General features: G+C 35.8%; 1 protein-coding gene and 1 long non-coding RNA gene across 8 annotated transcripts in view; one reads left to right on the forward strand and one right to left on the reverse strand.

The window, feature by feature from the left end:
* GUCY1A1 (guanylate cyclase 1 soluble subunit alpha 1) overlaps positions 1-12,196 on the forward strand; it is a 69,353-nt gene extending 57,157 nt beyond the window's left edge. For all 7 annotated transcript variants that reach the window (XM_028848833.2, XM_028848838.2, XM_028848832.2 and 4 more), the window contains 2 exons: positions 2,543-2,697; positions 10,815-12,196. In XM_028848833.2, the coding sequence (XP_028704666.1) occupies positions 2,543-2,697; positions 10,815-11,016 (357 nt within the window). In that variant the 3' untranslated portion in view covers positions 11,017-12,196. The remainder of the gene's footprint in view (positions 1-2,542; positions 2,698-10,814) is intronic.
* On the reverse strand, positions 4,777-11,231 carry LOC144340864 (uncharacterized). Its single transcript, XR_013417362.1, has 3 exons — positions 8,593-11,231; positions 8,309-8,334; positions 4,777-4,978 (listed from the first exon to the last, which is right to left on the reverse strand). It is a non-coding gene; the product is annotated as an uncharacterized LOC144340864 (long non-coding RNA).
* Positions 12,197-18,872: the final 6,676 nt, after the last annotated feature.

Raw genomic sequence — 18,872 nt, forward strand, 5'->3', positions numbered from 1 at the left:
TCATGTCCATGTGGCTTCAAAGCCCAGGCTTTTTCTGCCTTTTGCCCTGCTACCTCTTGGTATAGAATTGAAGTGAAAGAATAGAAAATATTTTCTTTTTTTATTTTTCAAACTCTGTACTTTCCTCTAGCACGTCACTTGTGGAAATCATTCATCTATTCACTTATTCCTATTGTTTTCCTCACTAACATCCATCCAGTCAGGCTTAGAAAGCAGCAGGTGGGTTGGTGACAGAGACCAGTGGGCTGAGTGTAACCGTGAAAGTTGGTAGGTGACAAGTGAACATGGAAGCAAACTTCTAGTACCCCTCCTTTCCTAAGCCTAGAAGCCTATGATGAGAAATGGGCTATACCACAAGTGGTCCCAAATAAAATATGCCCTTAGTAGGTTCGCATTCAAATTTTTCCCGGGAGTCAGAATTCTGCCTTTGCCTTTCATTATTTCACACGGAAGTCTGTTACCAGTGAAAAGAGATATGCTCGGGGCACAATGTGTGTCTTAAACACATTGTGATTTAAATCTTGCTGATTAATTTGAAAAGCTCTCTAAGGAAATGTTGGGGTTGAGAGATTCAAAACTGGAGAAGGGGAAGAAGGCAGCATGGCGTGGAAGGAGTAGGAGGGACACTTGCCTTGTCTGCATGACTTTGGTTTTTACGAACAGAATATATTTACATTTTAATTATGAAATAAGATAAAAATGCTATGGTAAATTTAACATATAATAAGCTGGAGTAACTATAGGAAGAAAAACTGGTTTAACCAGAAGAATGCTCACAGAAAGCAATAATTCCTCAATCTAAATATGCTAAAGTCGCGGTTGATATTTATGGGCAAAAGAGTATTTATTCTATCTATCTATCTGTCTATCTCTCTAACTATCTATCACTTGTTATATGTGTAAATTCATATTTTCCTAAAAGAGACAAAGCCAGATATATAACAGACATCTAAGTTTTGCTTGTTAATGTAAAACTTTGATGAAGGAAGTTCTTTAAAAATAATCAAACCCTGCATTTTATAGGTGAAAATATGATCAGAGGGAAGTAAAGAGACTTAAGGAAGCCAGACTACCAGTTACTAGTAGAGTTTGTTAGAATACAAAGTTCCTAATTCACAATCTAGTGCTTTTGTTTGAAAATTTTGTAGAATTCATATGACATCTTAAAAGTAAATGAGTCTGGGAAGTTTCCAGCAGACACCTGAAATTACTTATTAAAACTAGACAGAACTGAATTTTTCTGATTTCTAAATTATATCTAAGTTACTGAGTTCTTGGTCTTCATTCAAAATGCATGTATCTAATACAACTTTTTTAAATGTTTGAGTAAACATAGAGTTTGAAAATAATGAACATGGTATCATCATTGTCATTTAAAATATCCCCACTTTAGCTTGCTTTGTAGTAGCAGTAATTTCAGTATTTGTGAATTCTTTAAGATCATCAAGTAATCAGACCTTTGAAGATTCCATTGTTAAATATCCTGCTTTGGCTAGGCAAGGTGACTTATATTTGTAATCTTAGCACTTTGGGAGGTTGAGGCAGGAGGATCACTTGAGCCCAAGAGTTTGAGAATCAACTGGGCAACATAGCAAGACCCTGTCTCTACAAACAATTTAAAATTTAACCAGGTGTGGTGGTGCATGCCTGTAGTTCCAGCTACTCAGGAGGCTGAGATGGGAGGATCATTTGAGCCCAGGGTTTCGAGGTTACAGTGAACTATGATGGTGCCGCTGCACTACAGCCTGAGTGACAGAGCAAGACTCTATCTCTGAAAAATAAATAAAATAAAACAATCTGTCTCAGTGGTTTTCCAAATCATTGGAGACTTCCAGAATTCCTAAAATTTTGCCACAACATATCCCAGACTGCCCCTTATATCTAGGCGCGGCACAAATCTGATCTTTCATCAGTCTGGATTTTTAGTTTCATGTATATAGACATCGTCATCGGACTCAAGTAACTTCCACTTACTGCTTCCTCTGTCATTTTCTGCTTAAATATTACAATTTCATTTCCTCAGTTGTAAGTCATTAGAACAGTGGGATAGTGTTTGGTATAAAGCTGTTTTAATGTAAAATGTCTAAAAAATATATTTAATATCCTTGGAGCTAGCTTCATTTGCCCTTCTTTGTCAGTGTTTGGGAAAACAACTCCAGGAGTCCAGAAATTATGTCTGTCTCACTTGATGGAGAGATGGCAGGTTCACATAAACAGCTCATATCCCCCTTGCTATGCTGCTGTGGTAACTATGATCCCTGTGCATGGAAACTTGTTTCAGATGTTGAAGACAGACACAATTAAGATGGTTTGTGTAATAAACCTAAATGGAAAAGAGTTAAGAAATGTGACTATTGATTCTGCACTAGTCACTTTTAATTGCATATGCGGAGTAGAGGGAAGTTGGCTGGAGGTTTTGAGGAAAGGGGTGGTGTGCTGAGGGTGAATGGTAAAATAATTTAGACAGGGTATTCAAACGATGCTGACAAGTAGGAAGTGTTTTACCAGTGACTGGGAACATCATGTTATTTTTTGCTTTCAGATGCGAATTGGACTGCATTCTGGATCAGTTTTTGCTGGCGTTGTTGGAGTCAAAATGCCCCGTTACTGTCTTTTTGGAAACAATGTCACTCTGGCTAACAAATTTGAGTCCTGCAGTGTACCACGAAAAATCAATGTCAGCCCAACAACTTACAGGTAGTAATTATGTTAAACACCTAGAATCTCTTGTTTTTGTTTATATGCAATTGTCATTTTCCCCATTGATTTGATTCATTGTTCATAATTTTTTTCTTCCTTAATCATAAAGAAAAAAGAAACGTGATAACTTTTATCATCCTCACTTTAACATTTTTACACTGCTTGTTAGCCTAAGAATGACTCGCCTGAGGTGTTTGTGGCCCAGCCATAAATCCATGACAGATATTACCTATTCTTCCATCATTGCTCTTTTAGAAGCCTATATTAACACTCTCAGTACGTTGATAGGTGTTCTGACATCAGCTAGTACACTGCAGTGAAGTTCTGGCAGTAACCACCCAGACTGAGCACAGTCATAACCACAAGTTAGAGGGCACAGACCCCAACAAGCCTGCCCTTAATTCAGATGCTAGCCACCCTTCAGGACCTAAGTGTGCATTTAGACTGACTGAGCTACAATTTTGGGGGTTCCCATGAACCTCTCAAGTTAGATGATTAGCTAAAATGACTCAAAAATACTTAGGGAATTGCTATACTTACTATTACAGTTGTATTTTGGAGGATACAAATCAGAACCAACCAAATGAGGAAACAGATTGGGTAAGGTTTGGGAGGGTCCCAGATGCAGAGCTTCCATAGAATCAGAACTTATCTCCCTCCGACCACATCAATGGGCTTACAAACCAGGAAGTTCCACCGCACTGAGCTTTGAGTTTGATGTATGGAATCATTGTTTTCATTATGTAAGCATGATTGGTTGAATCACTGCCATGTGACTGAACTCAGACACCACCCCCACTCTCCTCCCCAGAGGTTAGGCTAGCACAAAACCCCAACCTTCTATCCACAAGACTGATTTTTCTGGGGCCCTGTCCCCATTCTGAGTCATCTCATTAATATAAACTCAAATGTGATCCAAGGGCCTCATGGAAAACGGATACTCCTATAACTCAAAAAATTCCAAGAGTTTTAGAAGCTGCCTCCCTGCAATCAAGGACAAAAGCCAGTCAAATGCCCTATCATACAGGGAAGAATTTACCAGAGCAAAACTAGCTGGTCATCAGGGATTTTTCAAAGATGGCAATTTTATGGACTGGCAGCAAGTGTTAACACAGTCAGAGGAGCCATGTGTCATCTAGCGTCAGAAGAACCTCTATCTTCACTGTCTCCTTGACAACATGTAGTGTACAGCCTGCGTCAAAAAATCTGCCATTTTGGTATCACTTATCCTTTTAACCAGAAATTAAACCAATCTGTGGTAAGTAGAAATATATCTATCATGTACATTTTGTCTCACTATACTGGAAACTCTTAAGTAACAAAGAAGTTTTTCAGATCTATACAGTAGCTAAATTACACCAAGCAAGTTAACTTTCCTATTCTCAGAGATAACTCTTTAATAGCGTCTTCTCTCTTCTTCTTCTGCATTTATTTATTTATTTAGTTTTTGAGACCAAGTCTTGCTCTATGGCCCAGTTTGGAGTACAATGGTGCAGTCTCGCCTCACTGCAACCTCTGCTTTCCAGTTTCAAGTGATTCTACTGCCTCATCCTCCCAAGTAACTGTGATTATAGGCGCCCACCTCCACGTCTGGCTAATTTTTGTATTTTTAGTAGATACTGGGTTTTGCCGTGCTGGCCAGGCTGGTCTTGAACTCCTGACCTCAAGTGATCTGCCCGCCTTGGCCTCCCAAAGTGCTGGGATTACAGGAGTGAACCACTGCACCTGGCCTTCTCCCTTCTTAAAGCACCAGCATCCTTTCCTTTCCAGCCCAGACTCTCAGTTGATAATCTTGCCTCATATTTCACTGCCAGATAGAAGTCAGATAGGAACGTTGCCATCTTCGTGCTGTAGGTTCTCTCAGCAGAGCTACCCCAGTACCCATCTCCTCCTTCTTTGTTCCCGTTACATTGGGCCAGCTCCCCTCCTGCCCCTGATTGATACAGCTTTACTGTGAGTGCTATTTCCTCTCACCTTCTCATTAACTTTTCTGTGGAAATTAACTCTTTCTCTCTATGATCAAATTTCTCTCTGATGAAATGATTATCCCCAACAGAATGCAACCATATCTATTAAAACTCTTGAAAAATAAAAACTTCCTTGTTTCTAAGTCCAGCTTCTGCTACAATCTTAAATTTCTGCTCTCTTTTATAACAAAACTGAAAGAAGTTGTCTATACTTACTATCTGTATTTTTTCCACCTCTTATTTTCTCTTCAACTCACTCCAGTCAGTGTTAACTCCACTCAAACGGTTCTTATCAAGGTCATCAGTGTGCCCTGCTAAAATCATTGTCAGTTGGCTGGGCGCGGTGGCTCATGCTTGCAATCCCAGCACTTTGGGAGGGCGAGGGGGATGGATCACGAGGTCAGGAGATCAAGACCATCCTAGCTAACATGGTGAAACCCCATCTCTACTAAAAATACAAAAAATTAGCCGGGTGTGGTGGCGGGCTCCTGTAGTCCCAGTTACTCCGAGGCTGAGGCAGGAGAATGGTGGGAACCCGGGAGGCGGAGCTTGCAGTGAGGAGAGATTGTGCCATGGCACTCCAGCCTGGGCAACAGAGCAAGACTCCATCTCAAAAAACTCTGTCAGTTTCCTCTCCTTATCATCTCAGAAGCATTTGAATAGGCTAAGAACTGCCTCATTTATACATGTTCTTCTTTAAATTTTTGGCACCCCACTCACCTAGTTTTCTCACTACCCCATGTCTACTCCTTCTCAGTGTCTCCTGTTGGAACTCCTTCCCTACCAAACCTTTATTGCATTGCCCAGAGCCTCTGTTCCTGTTCTCTTCTGTGTCTGAACTTTTATGACTCTAACCATTTTTTAAAAAATCTTTAGCCCATCCTATGATTCTCCACGGAGCTACAGACACATATATCCTATTACGTATTTCCACTTGGATGACTAATTGACATATTAAAATGAACTGGACCAAATTAGAATGAGTGATTTCCCACACAGACTGATGAAATCCACTTCCTTCCCACCCAGGCAAGCTTACCAATCACCTTAAAATGATATCACCATCCACCTAGTTACTCAGACCATCGACCTTACAGTGATCATTTCTTCTCCTCTCTTTAAAGAGACACTCCCTAACTATCATAACTGTAGCAACAACCTTCTCCTCACATACACTCTCATTATCCTATTTCATCTTCTCAGTTCACACCTGTATCTGAAATTGTCTTATGCAGTATTTATTTATGTGTTGAGTGCCTGCCTCCCTTTGCAGAATGTTAGCTTCCTGTGGTACACATTCTATATTCCCAGCTCCTAGATAAGCGCCTGGAACACAGAAGGAAAGCAAGAAGTATTTACTGGTTGACTGTTGACTCCTGGATATGAAAACAACTCAATATAACCTGAGAATTGGAAAAATCCCTGGGTTTCATTGTAATGGTAATTGGCCTATGGTCCTACTGGGTATAATAGGTAGGGATAAGATTCCATACCCTGAGATAATATGATTCTACTCTCTCTGTAAGCGTTAAGGGGAATCATCCTATTAAGTAGGAGTCAGTTGCCTGTCCTTTCACTGATATCTGTGTTTCTCTTTCAGTGTGCAAAGATGTGTTATGTGTGTATGTGCATGCTGAGGAATCCTACCTTACAACAAAACTTCTACACATAAAAAGCATATTTTCCTTTTTCTTCTATATTGATTGTTTTTAACAGTATAAAACTAAACTCTTTAGAAATCTGGCATTTTGTATCTCAAAGTCTGGTGGTCTTGAGTCATGTTAGGAGGCACTGATGTTAACTACTCATTTTTCTTCAAAATATAATTCAGGATGTCATGTATTTCAGCAGAGGACCACAACACATTGGCATATATTTTTGGCAACAGGACAATGCTCATGACTTAAATCTTAGATTCACTATATTGGCAATGTTACTAGAAATGCACGTACAGGTTTTTATAGCATAGATGGTGTTATCTTTTAAATAAATTTTTTATTACTGTAGTAACACATACCCATTTCAGAAAATTTACAAAATTAGTAAATTATAAAGTAAATAATAGGAATAAGTCATAATCTCACTACCCAGAGATAGTAACTATTAACATTTCTCTTTCTTTGTTTCAGTTATGTTTATATGCACATACATGGATGACACTGAAATTTTAATTTAATTTATATTGAACTTCAGCTCATTTGCTGAAGTCATTTCTACATTTTATAGACAAATATGATATATCTTTTTTCCTTTTGTATTGATTTCAATAATAATTTACTTTCCTTTTATTCTTATATATGAGGTATTTATGTCTTGCCTAAGGGAAAGCAGTAGTTAATACTGTCTTATTTAGGCAAAATATAAATACTTAATGTGAAATACTTTTAACAGCTTTTTAAATTCCTTTCTTTGAGAGATACTTCACTTTTCTTCCATATACTAGGAAAACGTAAAATAATATAAATAATTTAAATTTCAGTTAAACATCCAATGCTTTGGGAAATTTAGTCAACAGTAGGGGCATAATTTTAGTTTTACTCAAAGTATAGTACAAGAAGCAGATGCTGAAGAAGGTGTACAAATACAAAACGCAATTTTCTTTGGAGAGCTTTATTGATGATACATTAAATTCTGGAATGATATTTCTTTAATAATACAATAATCTGTTTAATATTGAATGTAGCTTCCATGATATATTTCTGAAATACAGGTAAATTTAGGACACAGAATACATACCTATACCAAAAAAAAAACCCCTGTATCTTCAAATTTCCACTTCCAAATTCTAACCAGTGATTCAAAATGTAGCAGGGTAGTGACAATTATACATTACTGTCTTTTAAACATTGTCAGGAGTTTTACTTTAATTTTAGGGGATAATATTCTGCATTTTGTTTGTTTTTTTGAAGTAAGGAAAACTATTACAGACTAATAGAGACTACATCAGATCAGTGGGTCAGTGGATCCATGTCTACTACATTAGATCCAGGTCAGTGGGTCAGTGTTAGAGGTTTATGTGGTGATCCAGGGATCATTAGAAACAAAAATGGCAAGTGGGGAGGATGCATGGATGCTGTCCAGTGTGTGGAGTAAACAGGCTTAGGATCTCTTATTTGTAGGACAAGTCTGAGCACATTGTGCCAGAGAAGCAAGAATTGAATTCTGTAAGAAAAAGAATGAAGTGAATAAAGGAATATAGGAAAGATAACAGAGAATTGGAGCATTGATAAAGTAATTTGGGGAAAATCGTGTCTGGTGAACAAGGTGTAGAGAAAAATGTCCGCTCTATGAGGACATTTGGGCTGTTGCTGCCTTTTTTGGGTGTTGCTGTCCTCAAACTTTCACCTAAATGGTTTGTTTTTCTAAATGATTTTTCTTGTCTATTCTGATTTTTAAAAGGACAATATAATGAATATTTCTAACTCCATAACATTCTAATTATGTTTGTCTGCTAAGTGTCTTTAAAAAGCATAGAAGTTGTATTCAGAAGACATGCCTTAGAGTCCCACACACAGCACTTACCAGACGTGCGATCCAGAGCAAGGCCCTTAATAAATTCAAACGATGCACTTTAAAGCCACTTGTAAAGGCTGAATATTTTTATATAATACATTTAAATATGAGATTATAATTGTCATTACCATATTTAGTAGGGAATATTGGGTTGCTGTAGATAGAAAAAATAATAGATTTTTATCAATCACCTATAGTTTTATACATTTTTATTTATTAGACTTATAGTTTTATACATTTTTATATTTCATTTTTAAACATATAGAAAAAAGCAAAGAAGATGACATTCATGTAGCCAATACTAATATTTCAGCATCAACATTTTGCCATATTTATTTCAGGTTTCTGTTTTATAAAAACAATAAATTGTAAATAGATATTAATATAATGAAATATAAATATCAACTATTACATGGTCCCTGTCACACACTCTGACACAGTGGATCCTATGTGCTTTATAGCTTGTAGGAGCTGAGAATATGTACTCTGTGCAGACAGTCTCCCAAATACAGACGCATGTTCAGCAGCTTCTCCACAACTCATTAATAAGATGTCACTTCTGCTTTCCAGGAAGGAAAATGGGTAGAGAGAGGCAGGAATATCACTTTCATTTAGGTTCTGTCAGGTAGAAAAATAAAGCCAGAGGAAAACAGATTCCCAATCAACATGTCCATATCCTTTTATGACTTGCGTTGAATCCACTCAGTATTATGTTTGTTTCTGGGATAATTTCCTTGATAAAATGTATACCTAGTCATAAATCTAGATCATTCATTTTAACTATTGCTAATGGAGTGGTTTGCTGGTAAACCAGCTTTACAGGATGAGGTAGAGAATCCACGATTCTAGCATTTGCCAATATCCTTGGTGTTACTATGTCCACTCTGGCAGGTTTCAGGCTATGGATAGCTTAACTGTCTTACAAAGTTCCTCAGTGTTTAACAACTGGTTCTCACAAGCCAGTATGAACCAGATCTAGCATGTTACTATATGTGCATGTGATATAATATGTATTCTAGAGTATGCATGAGCCAGACTCTATCTTCTACCCATGTTTAATTAGAGTATATCCAATTTTTCATTATTACAAAAAGTGATTCAATAGATATCTTAATATGTACGTCTTTAGATAATATAACTAAAAATGGTATTCCTAGACCATAGACTATACCCAGTTTCAACCTTACTAGGCATTAATTAGCTGTTCAGACTGATTTTACCAATCTACACTCCACCAACAGTGTAGGAAGGGTGCTATTCCCCAAGGCCTGATATTGTCAGACTTACTGTTACCAATATGATAGGTGTGGCGTGATTTCTAATTGATGCTTAGTCAGTTTTTAAAAATTAATTTATTTAATTTTCACAACTGTCCTAAGGAATATGTACTATTATTATCCCCATTTTAAAGCCTGGGCAATGGACATCTTTGCTGCTAGAGCTATCAGACTTTGAAGCTTATACTTTTAATACTGTGTAATTCTATAACTTTTCATTACATATTTTCAAATAACAGTCACTCAAAAATATTTATAAATTCATGACTAAGACATCATTTTCATTAGTTTTATTGTTTAGCAGATTACAGATTTATTGATGTACTGATGAAAATTAAACTGTCTTTCTTGAGACAGATTTCTATTCGGTTGGTTTCTTCAGTACATAGATGATGTCACAGTGCCAAAATCTAATTCAGCATCATCATTCTATTTAATTTAGACATGACATTACAGACTGGTGAATAGAAGACCATGGTCTGTTTGGGTAAATATAATAAATGCTTTTCTGTAGAAGTTGGTCGAGAGCCCACAACTATGCAACATTTTTTCGTCCATGGTCTGAATATTAGGTTAGAGAGAAGTCTTATTAAGTTCTCATTTGACGGAAAGCTAGGGAAGCACATGGGACGAGGTACCAATAGCTTAATCAGTAAGATTAGAATTTAAAATGGGTTTAGCATAATGAACAAGTAGTAAAGTAGCAAACAATATAATTTGGTAAACAGATGAATTTCCAGAGAAAAAATATTGCTAATAATCATTAGTAAGTAGAGTGGTGATATGTACAATTAAATCTCACTTGAGTCCTGCTAATCTAGAATTCATAAAAATTCTATTGAAAGATTCAAAAGTTGCTGTCACATCATTTTTGTCATTGTAATTTTGATTCACAATTTCTTGCCCATGATTACTTTCTTTGCCCGTGATTACGGTAATATTTACAAAATTAATGAATTAATAAATGGACATCTTACCTCTTTCAACTCAGGAAATCTTAATACTGTCATGGTTATGTGTGGATACTTTGCTATTATTAAATCTTTGGATTATTTTTTCACTACTGCAAATTGCACTGTTGTGTGGATATTATTTTTGCAAAAATGTTTTATAATTTTTTCCAATGTAAGTGAAATACGTTAGTTGACACAATTTTCTTATTGTGAATTGATTCTTCACTGTACTTCTGTGAAGATGTCTGTTAACCTCATTAGACTTTTTCTGTCAGTCACACCTAAAATCACTGGTTTATTAATATTCTCAGTAACATTCAGTTAGTTATATTGCCTTCTTTTTATGAGCTGATAAACATTTATGTCAGTATTATATTTTAATATTTTTATTTTAATATTTTCAGATTACTCAAAGACTGTCCTGGTTTCGTGTTTACCCCTCGATCAAGGGAAGAACTTCCACCGAACTTCCCTAGTGAAATCCCCGGAATCTGCCATTTTCTGGATGCTTACCAACAAGGAACAAACTCAAAACCATGCTTCCAAAAGAAAGATGTGGAAGATGGCAATGCCAATTTTTTAGGCAAAGCATCAGGAATAGATTAGCAACCTATATACCTATTTATAAGTCTTTGGGGTTTGACTCATTGAAGATGTGTAGAGCCTCTGAAAGCACTTTAGGTTTGTAGACGGCTAATGAGCAGTATTAAAATTTCAGGAGCCAAGTCACAGTCCACTCTTTCTCCCATTTAACATGACAAAGTGTACTCACTTCAGTACTTCAGCTCTTCTGGAGAAAAACAAAAAAACAAAAAAACAAAAAAAAACTTAAGTTACTTTTGGGGGAGTATTTCTGTTATATAACCATCACTTACTACCTGTACTCAAAATTCAGCACCTTGTACATATATCAGATAATTGTAGTCAGCTGTACAAACTGGCAGAATCACCTGCAATCTCATATCCTGGTGGAATACCATGGTTATGAAAGTTGTGTTTGTGATAGTGTTGTCTTAAAAATGTTTCTAAATAGAAATTACATTCTTTGACGCCCTCAGTTCTTTCAAACTTTCAACTCTGCATTGTATTGCATTTTCTCATTTAACTGGTAGTATATGTTTGAATATAGGCTGACATTTTTTTCTCTATTGCACTTTCCCCTTTTTTTCTTTTTAGAAAATAAGCAATTAGGGATTAGATGCAATACAATTATAAAATAGTTCTGTAAATATCAAATATTATTTTTAGTTCTTGAAGTTAAAAATACTCTCCATAGTAATGTGTTTTATAACAATAAGTATTTCTTCTGTTTGACATATTTAAAAATTCTACAATGGCAAAAGCTATTTTAATCCATGTTAGCAATTTAATTCCTATTAATTCATTTTACTATCATAATAGCAAAGTATTCCAAATAAAAGAGGTTTCTATCTTCTATTAAAATGCAGTAATACTATTCAAATCTAATTGAGCTGGAAGCAACATGGGAGTAAAGTAATCATACAGAGGACTCACCATAAAGGACATTGGTAAAACATTTACACATGTACACACACATGCAGGCACACTTGGAACAACATGGACCTACTTCAGCAGACATCTTCTATTGCCATGCTGAGCCATTTAAAGTTTTAAGAAGAAAATCTAAGTACAGAAGTAGAAAATAAGACTTGTTCGTTCGGTGGATATCTCATTTTTCTTGAGTATTTGTGCTGAACATTTTGGTGCATGTCTATGAACTAAGATTCAAGTTTTTGTCTCATTAAATATACATATATGAAGTGTTTTTATTCTACTTGAAATATCCTGATTAAAAAAAAAAAGATTGTTAGTATTGATGAAGCAAATGAGGCAGTGACTACATTATGGAAATGTCTAAGTATTTTTTCCGGAGCTTCAACTTTTTTCTTTTTTTTTTTTTTTACATAAACCTTTACGCAGTTAGGAACTTTTATTTTTGATTAGGTCAGTTGAAGTTCTCTGGTGAACTAAAAAAAATATACATTTTGGCTGGGGATAAGGATTTGATTTTAAAAAGAGCTCGAATTTAAAGCAAAAAAAAAAAAATGAACGTTGTAGTTTTAAAATCAATATTAGCAGAGCCATAGATAGGCGGAACTCTTATTTGGGGTTCTGAGAAATAATTCAGTTTAAAAGTTCTTTAACTGCCTCCATTAGTACCCAGGCTAGCCCATGGTGACATCAGGAATGTTCATTACTGATTGGCCTCTAGTATTCCAAGGGTACTACTATAGATATTACAATAATGCTGTTTACTAAGTGATAGCCCAATGTCTTACAGGACTGACTCTGACTCAATAAACACTCACCCTATTATTGGAAAGTACCAGAGGCCTTGAGGAAGTATAGTTACATCTTCACAAATATATGAAGTTAAGTCACTACTTACAAGGAAAACAAAAATGTAAATACATGTTTCTTTCTGGAACAGAACTCTTATCGTGGGGAAATAATAGAAATAAAGAAAATATAAAAGCATGAAATGGAATGTAGTCTTGATCAAACATTTCAGCAGACCTCAATTTGCACTCAAAAAGTTTATAATTCAATCAGAATTCAAAAAGTATTTTGTGTGTTTGTGATGTATTAGCATATACACAAAACAAATGAGGGGAATGTATATACTCTTGGTGAAAAGTTGTATGGGAGTTTCTTGTACCATTCCTGCAACTTTTCTATGAATTTGGCATTTTTATCTACATAAAAAATTACCAAAAAATATATTTTCACAGAGAACTTAAATCATCTGTGATAGGTTCCCCAGACCAGCCTACAAAGACCCATTAAACACAGAATAATTTGTAGATCTTAAAGAGGATGAACATACATTTCCATGACAGAGTCCACACGAAATTCACAATTCAGATGCTAAAAAATTTAAGGAATTTCCTTTTTTCTCTATCTTATCTGCTTTGAAGCATAGAGATTAGGGAGAAACTTTTCAGATCCAGACCACTGATGGTAGCCAGAGTAGAGACCCTGGAGAATAGATTCTTAAAATAAGTAACGGGCGCAAGTCAGAGCTTTGATGTATTGGGGATAGAAAAGTAGTGGACAAACAGCCTGTAATCAGGTTGGGGACTACTGGTACTGAATTATATTGCCATTTAACTATCCTAAAAAACAAGACTGGGTCTCAAGACTGCTTCCGTAACAGTTTCTCCTGAAAATCCAGGGGCTGAAAATCCTTCTGTTCTGGTTATATAGTTTCCATTCATGGCTTCTTGTCCTATTTTTTGTGTTAAGTACACTATATAAATTAGCTCCTTACACATTTTTCTCAGGCAAGCACAGAGTTATACTCAAGTTTCCTAAAGATGCTTTGCATCAAGAAGCAAAGGGAAATACAGTATTAAAATGTTTCTTCCCATTTTGCTTTGTCTTTCTATATCTATCTAGACTTTGTAAGAAAATGCAAAGTGTATTTTTAAGAAAACATAAATAAGAATAGATTCATTTACTCATTTTCATTTATTCATTCATCAAGAATTTATTGAATGCCTATTGTGTGCCAGGAATATTACTTTTTTTTTTTTTTTTTTTTTTGAGACGGAGTCTGGCTCTGTCGCCCAGGCTGGAGTGCAGTGGCCGGATCTCGGCTCACTGCAAGCTCCGCCTCCCGGGTTTACGTCATTCTCCTGCCTCAGCCTCCCGAGTAGCTGGGACTACAGGCGCCCGCCACCGCGCCGGGGGGCTAGTTTTTGTTTTTGGTATTTTTTAGTAGAGACGGGGTTTCACTGTGTTAGCCAGGATGGTCTCGATCTCCTGACCTCGTGATCCGCCCGTCTCGGCCTCCCAAAGTGCTGAGCATGGCCCAATCTATCAAGAACGGAAAGTGAGAGACAAATGTAAGACATAATTACAACATTCTGTGGGAGCACAAAGTAGGGGACTTCGTTCTTAGAAAAGTCCTTTGGTCTTAGAGTTCATCAAGCAGAGAAGGGGAAGGACATCATCCAGGAAAATAAATTAGCAGACACAAAGAGATGGAGTATTGGGGGTGCATAGTACATTCTGGAGAGCCAGTTGCCTGGGATGAGTTGGGAGGGAGGAGAATAAGGACAAAAGACCATTTGCGCAAAAATCACCAAGGGGTATGTGTGTCATGTAAAGGTGTGCCATGATAGTTGTTAGTATTGCTATTGTAATATTAATATATAGTAATTAATAACTACATATGACACAGCTTTACATGACCTTAGTTATCAACATTACCATAATAGTAATATTAATAACTATAATAAGAGTTATTATTATTCACTTGAGGCACTTGTTCAAAATAGATCTTACATAAGAAAAAATAAAAGAAACAGCAACACTAGTAAAATTAGATCCATTGGCTTCTGTCTCCCTCTCCAACAGTTTTAAAGCTACTAGATAAGAGAAACATCAAGTCTTAAAGGAAGAGAATGGTATGATCAGATGTGTGTTTTCCAAAGACTATCAGAAACAGCATAGATAAGGATAGATAGGGTGGCTATTTACTTGCACAGGTGACTGAATGAACATCTGTTTTTACCTCAAGGGAAAATGATTCATTTTATATCCTGGATATTTTACCATAAGTATAAGCATAAAGCTGGGATGTCTGGCATTGGAATTTTATATCACTCTCAAGGCTATTAGTCTTTCAGATCCTTTGGTAGGGAGGAAAGAAGAGTTGCTTCAGCATTTTAACGTTTCTTCCAAATTTCTTCCCTGATATTTCCAGCCACACCAAGGCAAAGACTTCCCAGCCCTGTCCCAGTTAGGTTTAAAGAAGGCATAGGATGGAAAAGGGTGGTCTGTGGTAGACCCAGCAAATCAAAGAGATGAATAAACAAGAGTGTCTGGTCTAAGTAGTGCCTGAGGAATAGACATCAGTCCTCTGAGATTACCAGCTGGAAAACTGCCCAGATGGAGCTTTAATGCAAAACTCCAGTGAAGTCTAGTGCTATATAATGCTTTAAATCCACCATCAAGCCCTTGTTGATGCAAATGTTAGTAGCCCAAAACAGAATGGGTTAATGAATTACTGCAGTGGTTTTAGGTGCATGGGTTATACCCACATAAATCATTTTAATAAGTAAAATTGAATCTTTGATACATATTTGTTGAGGAGCTTGTTAGATCACTACTTTTCACTGAACACTAAAACATGGATCATTTATTTCATCTCATTTTGCACTTCGATGCAATTTCACTCTTTAGGTGGTTGTACTTGGACAGCTAAATTAAGGCTGACTTTAAGGGTGAAGGGATGGAGAACACAGCATATGTGAGAGGTGGGAGGGCAAGATGCCTTGCAATTCCTGTGAGGAGGGACTTAACCATCTCCTCCAAAACAGAAATTCAGTGCTACTGAGACGGTAGCAAAGTGCAGTTCTCTTGTTAAAACACAGGCTAAAAGCAGGGACTGCTTAACTTACTAAGCAGAGAAAAGCAAAATGTCATTTTCAACCAAAATTGAGTGTTAGAATTTATGGTCTTTGTTATGATACTTTTCAAGACCTGGGAAATATTTGTATCCTTTAGTGAAAAGAGGAGGAATCAATTACTGAAAGCCATAAGCTTACAGCAACGGAGACAATTAGTCCTTTGTCATCTTTGTTGAGTTGTTTTCTTCTGTTCTTAGCACATCAGCTACTAGATCTTGGATGAACTGTTGCTCTTCTTTAAATGTTTCTTTTATTATATTGATGATGTGGACTCATTCAGTATTCTCATTTTAAGCTGCATTAATCACTGTACATTTTATTGCTATCTATATTTCCCTCAAAATGGCTTTGCCAATAACAGCCACACCTGCATCTGTTTTGACTAGCCCACAGAGCCCACACTTTTTTCAACCAAAACTATCCCATTACCTTCTTATTTATATCCATTTGTTTTCCTATATAGTGTCTGCCAAAATAGTAGCAAAAGCTTTATCAATGTATAGATTTCAGTCAGAAAAACCTAAGCAAAAGGAAAAAAAAAAAGTTATATTCTAAAAGCCACACTTCTTTTATCACCAGTGCAGTTTTTTCCATCATCATAAACTTAGTTTTATGAAAATGTTAATATCTTGGATTTCAACATTGGAGTAGAAATCTGGACAAAATTTAAATGGCATATCCAGGACTTAATCTCAGATGTTCTGGTAGAAGATATTTAGATAAGGTGGTGGCTGCCTGTCAAGTTTTTTAATTTTTTTAATTACATAATATCAGAAAATTAAATCACAGATGAGTCTTCCAGATTGTGAGGAAAATTACTTGGCCAAAAATGACTTTGCATAATGCCCAAATCTTAAAGTATCTGCTCAGATGTTTGTTCCATCTGAAATGCTGCCAAATCCATCTGTACTGAGGAAAGAACTATGAGTTAGTTTCAGAGAAAGTGAAAACAAAACAAAGCAAAACAAAAAGGCTATTACAGAAGTTGGACAGCCCAATGTGTTAAGTATTATACACCTGGAACAAGAGCAGCAAAATTGAAGCTCTTTGGAAAGTTATGGCAACAGTGGTCTAGGTATTCTGGGCCTTTAGAAATAGTGATTCCCAGTGATACAGGGATGTGCAGCATCCAGACACTGCTTAATCACAGTGAGCTGCCATCTTCCCTGAATAAATTGTATCTTATAACATTGAAGTGAATGAAAATGTGTTAGTATTTGAGAATTTACTATTCCTTCACCTCCTTGCACATGTAAATTAAAGATGTTTTGGAAAATACGAGAACTTGATATTCACTTCCCTAGAGCACTATTCTCCAACCTTTTAGATTCCTGTGATCTATTGATAAAATATTGTAGCACAACAATTCTATAGACTGATACATGCTGCTCTCAATCCATATACTACATATTAGTACAGCTTTTCTTTTCTAAATGAGCATGAATATAAATAGAAATTTTCATATTTTCTTCACCTAACTCAGTGAATCATCTTTATATTTTACGTGGAAAACTGCTACAGTTGGCCAGTGGGTCTTTACTTTTATCACTTTGAGAACTGGATAAAAGACATAGACTATCACCCCTCCAAAAATGTGCATATGGCCCCATACAAGACACATATACTGCCAGAGCTTGGAGAACTCCCTAGAATCTACTCTTAGACCACCCTAGTGAAGTACCGTAGACCATATTGTCTAGATGGGACAAAATAATAAATTTGGACTAAGAACTTACTGTTTAGAGAGAGAAAATAGTAAATAATGTTCACAATGAGAAGACAATAAATAACTGACAAGTCTGTGACTTTTGATTTAGATGAGACCACTTTTGATTTTTGAGGAATAAAAGAAGTTAGTTTTTTGGTCCTGATACATAAAATGATTCATGGGGTTTCACATACAGACAATTAGTTTTCTTTTCAGCAAATATTTAACATATCTTTCAACATACTTTCACCAGTTTTTGGTAAATACACATTGCTGTAGGTATACCAAGTTTTTGTTATGTTTAGTAACTAATTTCATGTTTTCTGTATATATAAGTATAGCTATTGGACCCTGCATTGAAAACCTTCTTAGTACTAACAACACTCCTTTTATTATTACCTTCATAGTTGCTTTAAATGACACATTTATTTTGAGTTCTACTTCTGGCAGAGTTGCAAAGTCTATGAGAATGTTACCTCCTGTCTCAGAAGCTTGTTAGATATTGCTGCCACCTAAATATTGTAATAAAAGTGTTTAAATAAAAATCTTCTTAAAATTTAAAATGAGTTATGTTTAAAAAGAAAAATGAACTTTGTATCAAGAAAAAAACACCATTGTCCCAAGTTATACAAATATATTTGCTTTGATGTAGGTCTTGCTACTGAAGAGAGAGGAAACTTCCAACATAACAGTGTGGAAAACCAGATTAACAACTATTATGTCAGGCATTTGCTCTGTACAAATCAATGTATTTAAATCCCTTTTCAAAAAGTTATTGTTAAATAATGTACTAAAATAATCAAAATACATTTATTTCTAAAGCGCCTATTTCCAACAAAACTCATATCATACATAAAATCACAACTGTTTTAAAACCTAAATTTAAAAATAAAAATTGTTTTCTATTTATAAAAAACAAAATTTAAAAATCTCGGTTTTTCAAATCATATATAAAGTTAAAACTTTTTTAAAAAACACCAACTTTAGAAACAAAACTGTGCTTGGCTTATCCAAGTGTAGTGATTTGTAGCAGAAACTGGGGGATAAATTTGTCTCCATTGCACCCTGTTGGGAGAGAGTTTTCTATGTTTCTTGACTTTAATAGAGGGCGGGGTTACCTACTACCTTTGTTTTATATTATCTTCTCAAAGATGTTTGTATAGCAAGCAGCCTTAGAAGACAGAGATAATGTCTCTCCCAATAACAAAGAGCCGGCAGGCTTACTGCCCATTATAAAAGATTTGTGTTCCTAAACTCAGGATTTATCTTCTGCCGTGCAACTCACTGTGTGCAAGTGTAGTTTATTTATTTTCACG

This window comes from Macaca mulatta, chromosome 5 (assembly GCF_049350105.2).
Source record: "Macaca mulatta isolate MMU2019108-1 chromosome 5, T2T-MMU8v2.0, whole genome shotgun sequence".
Lineage (NCBI taxonomy): Eukaryota > Metazoa > Chordata > Mammalia > Primates > Cercopithecidae > Macaca > Macaca mulatta.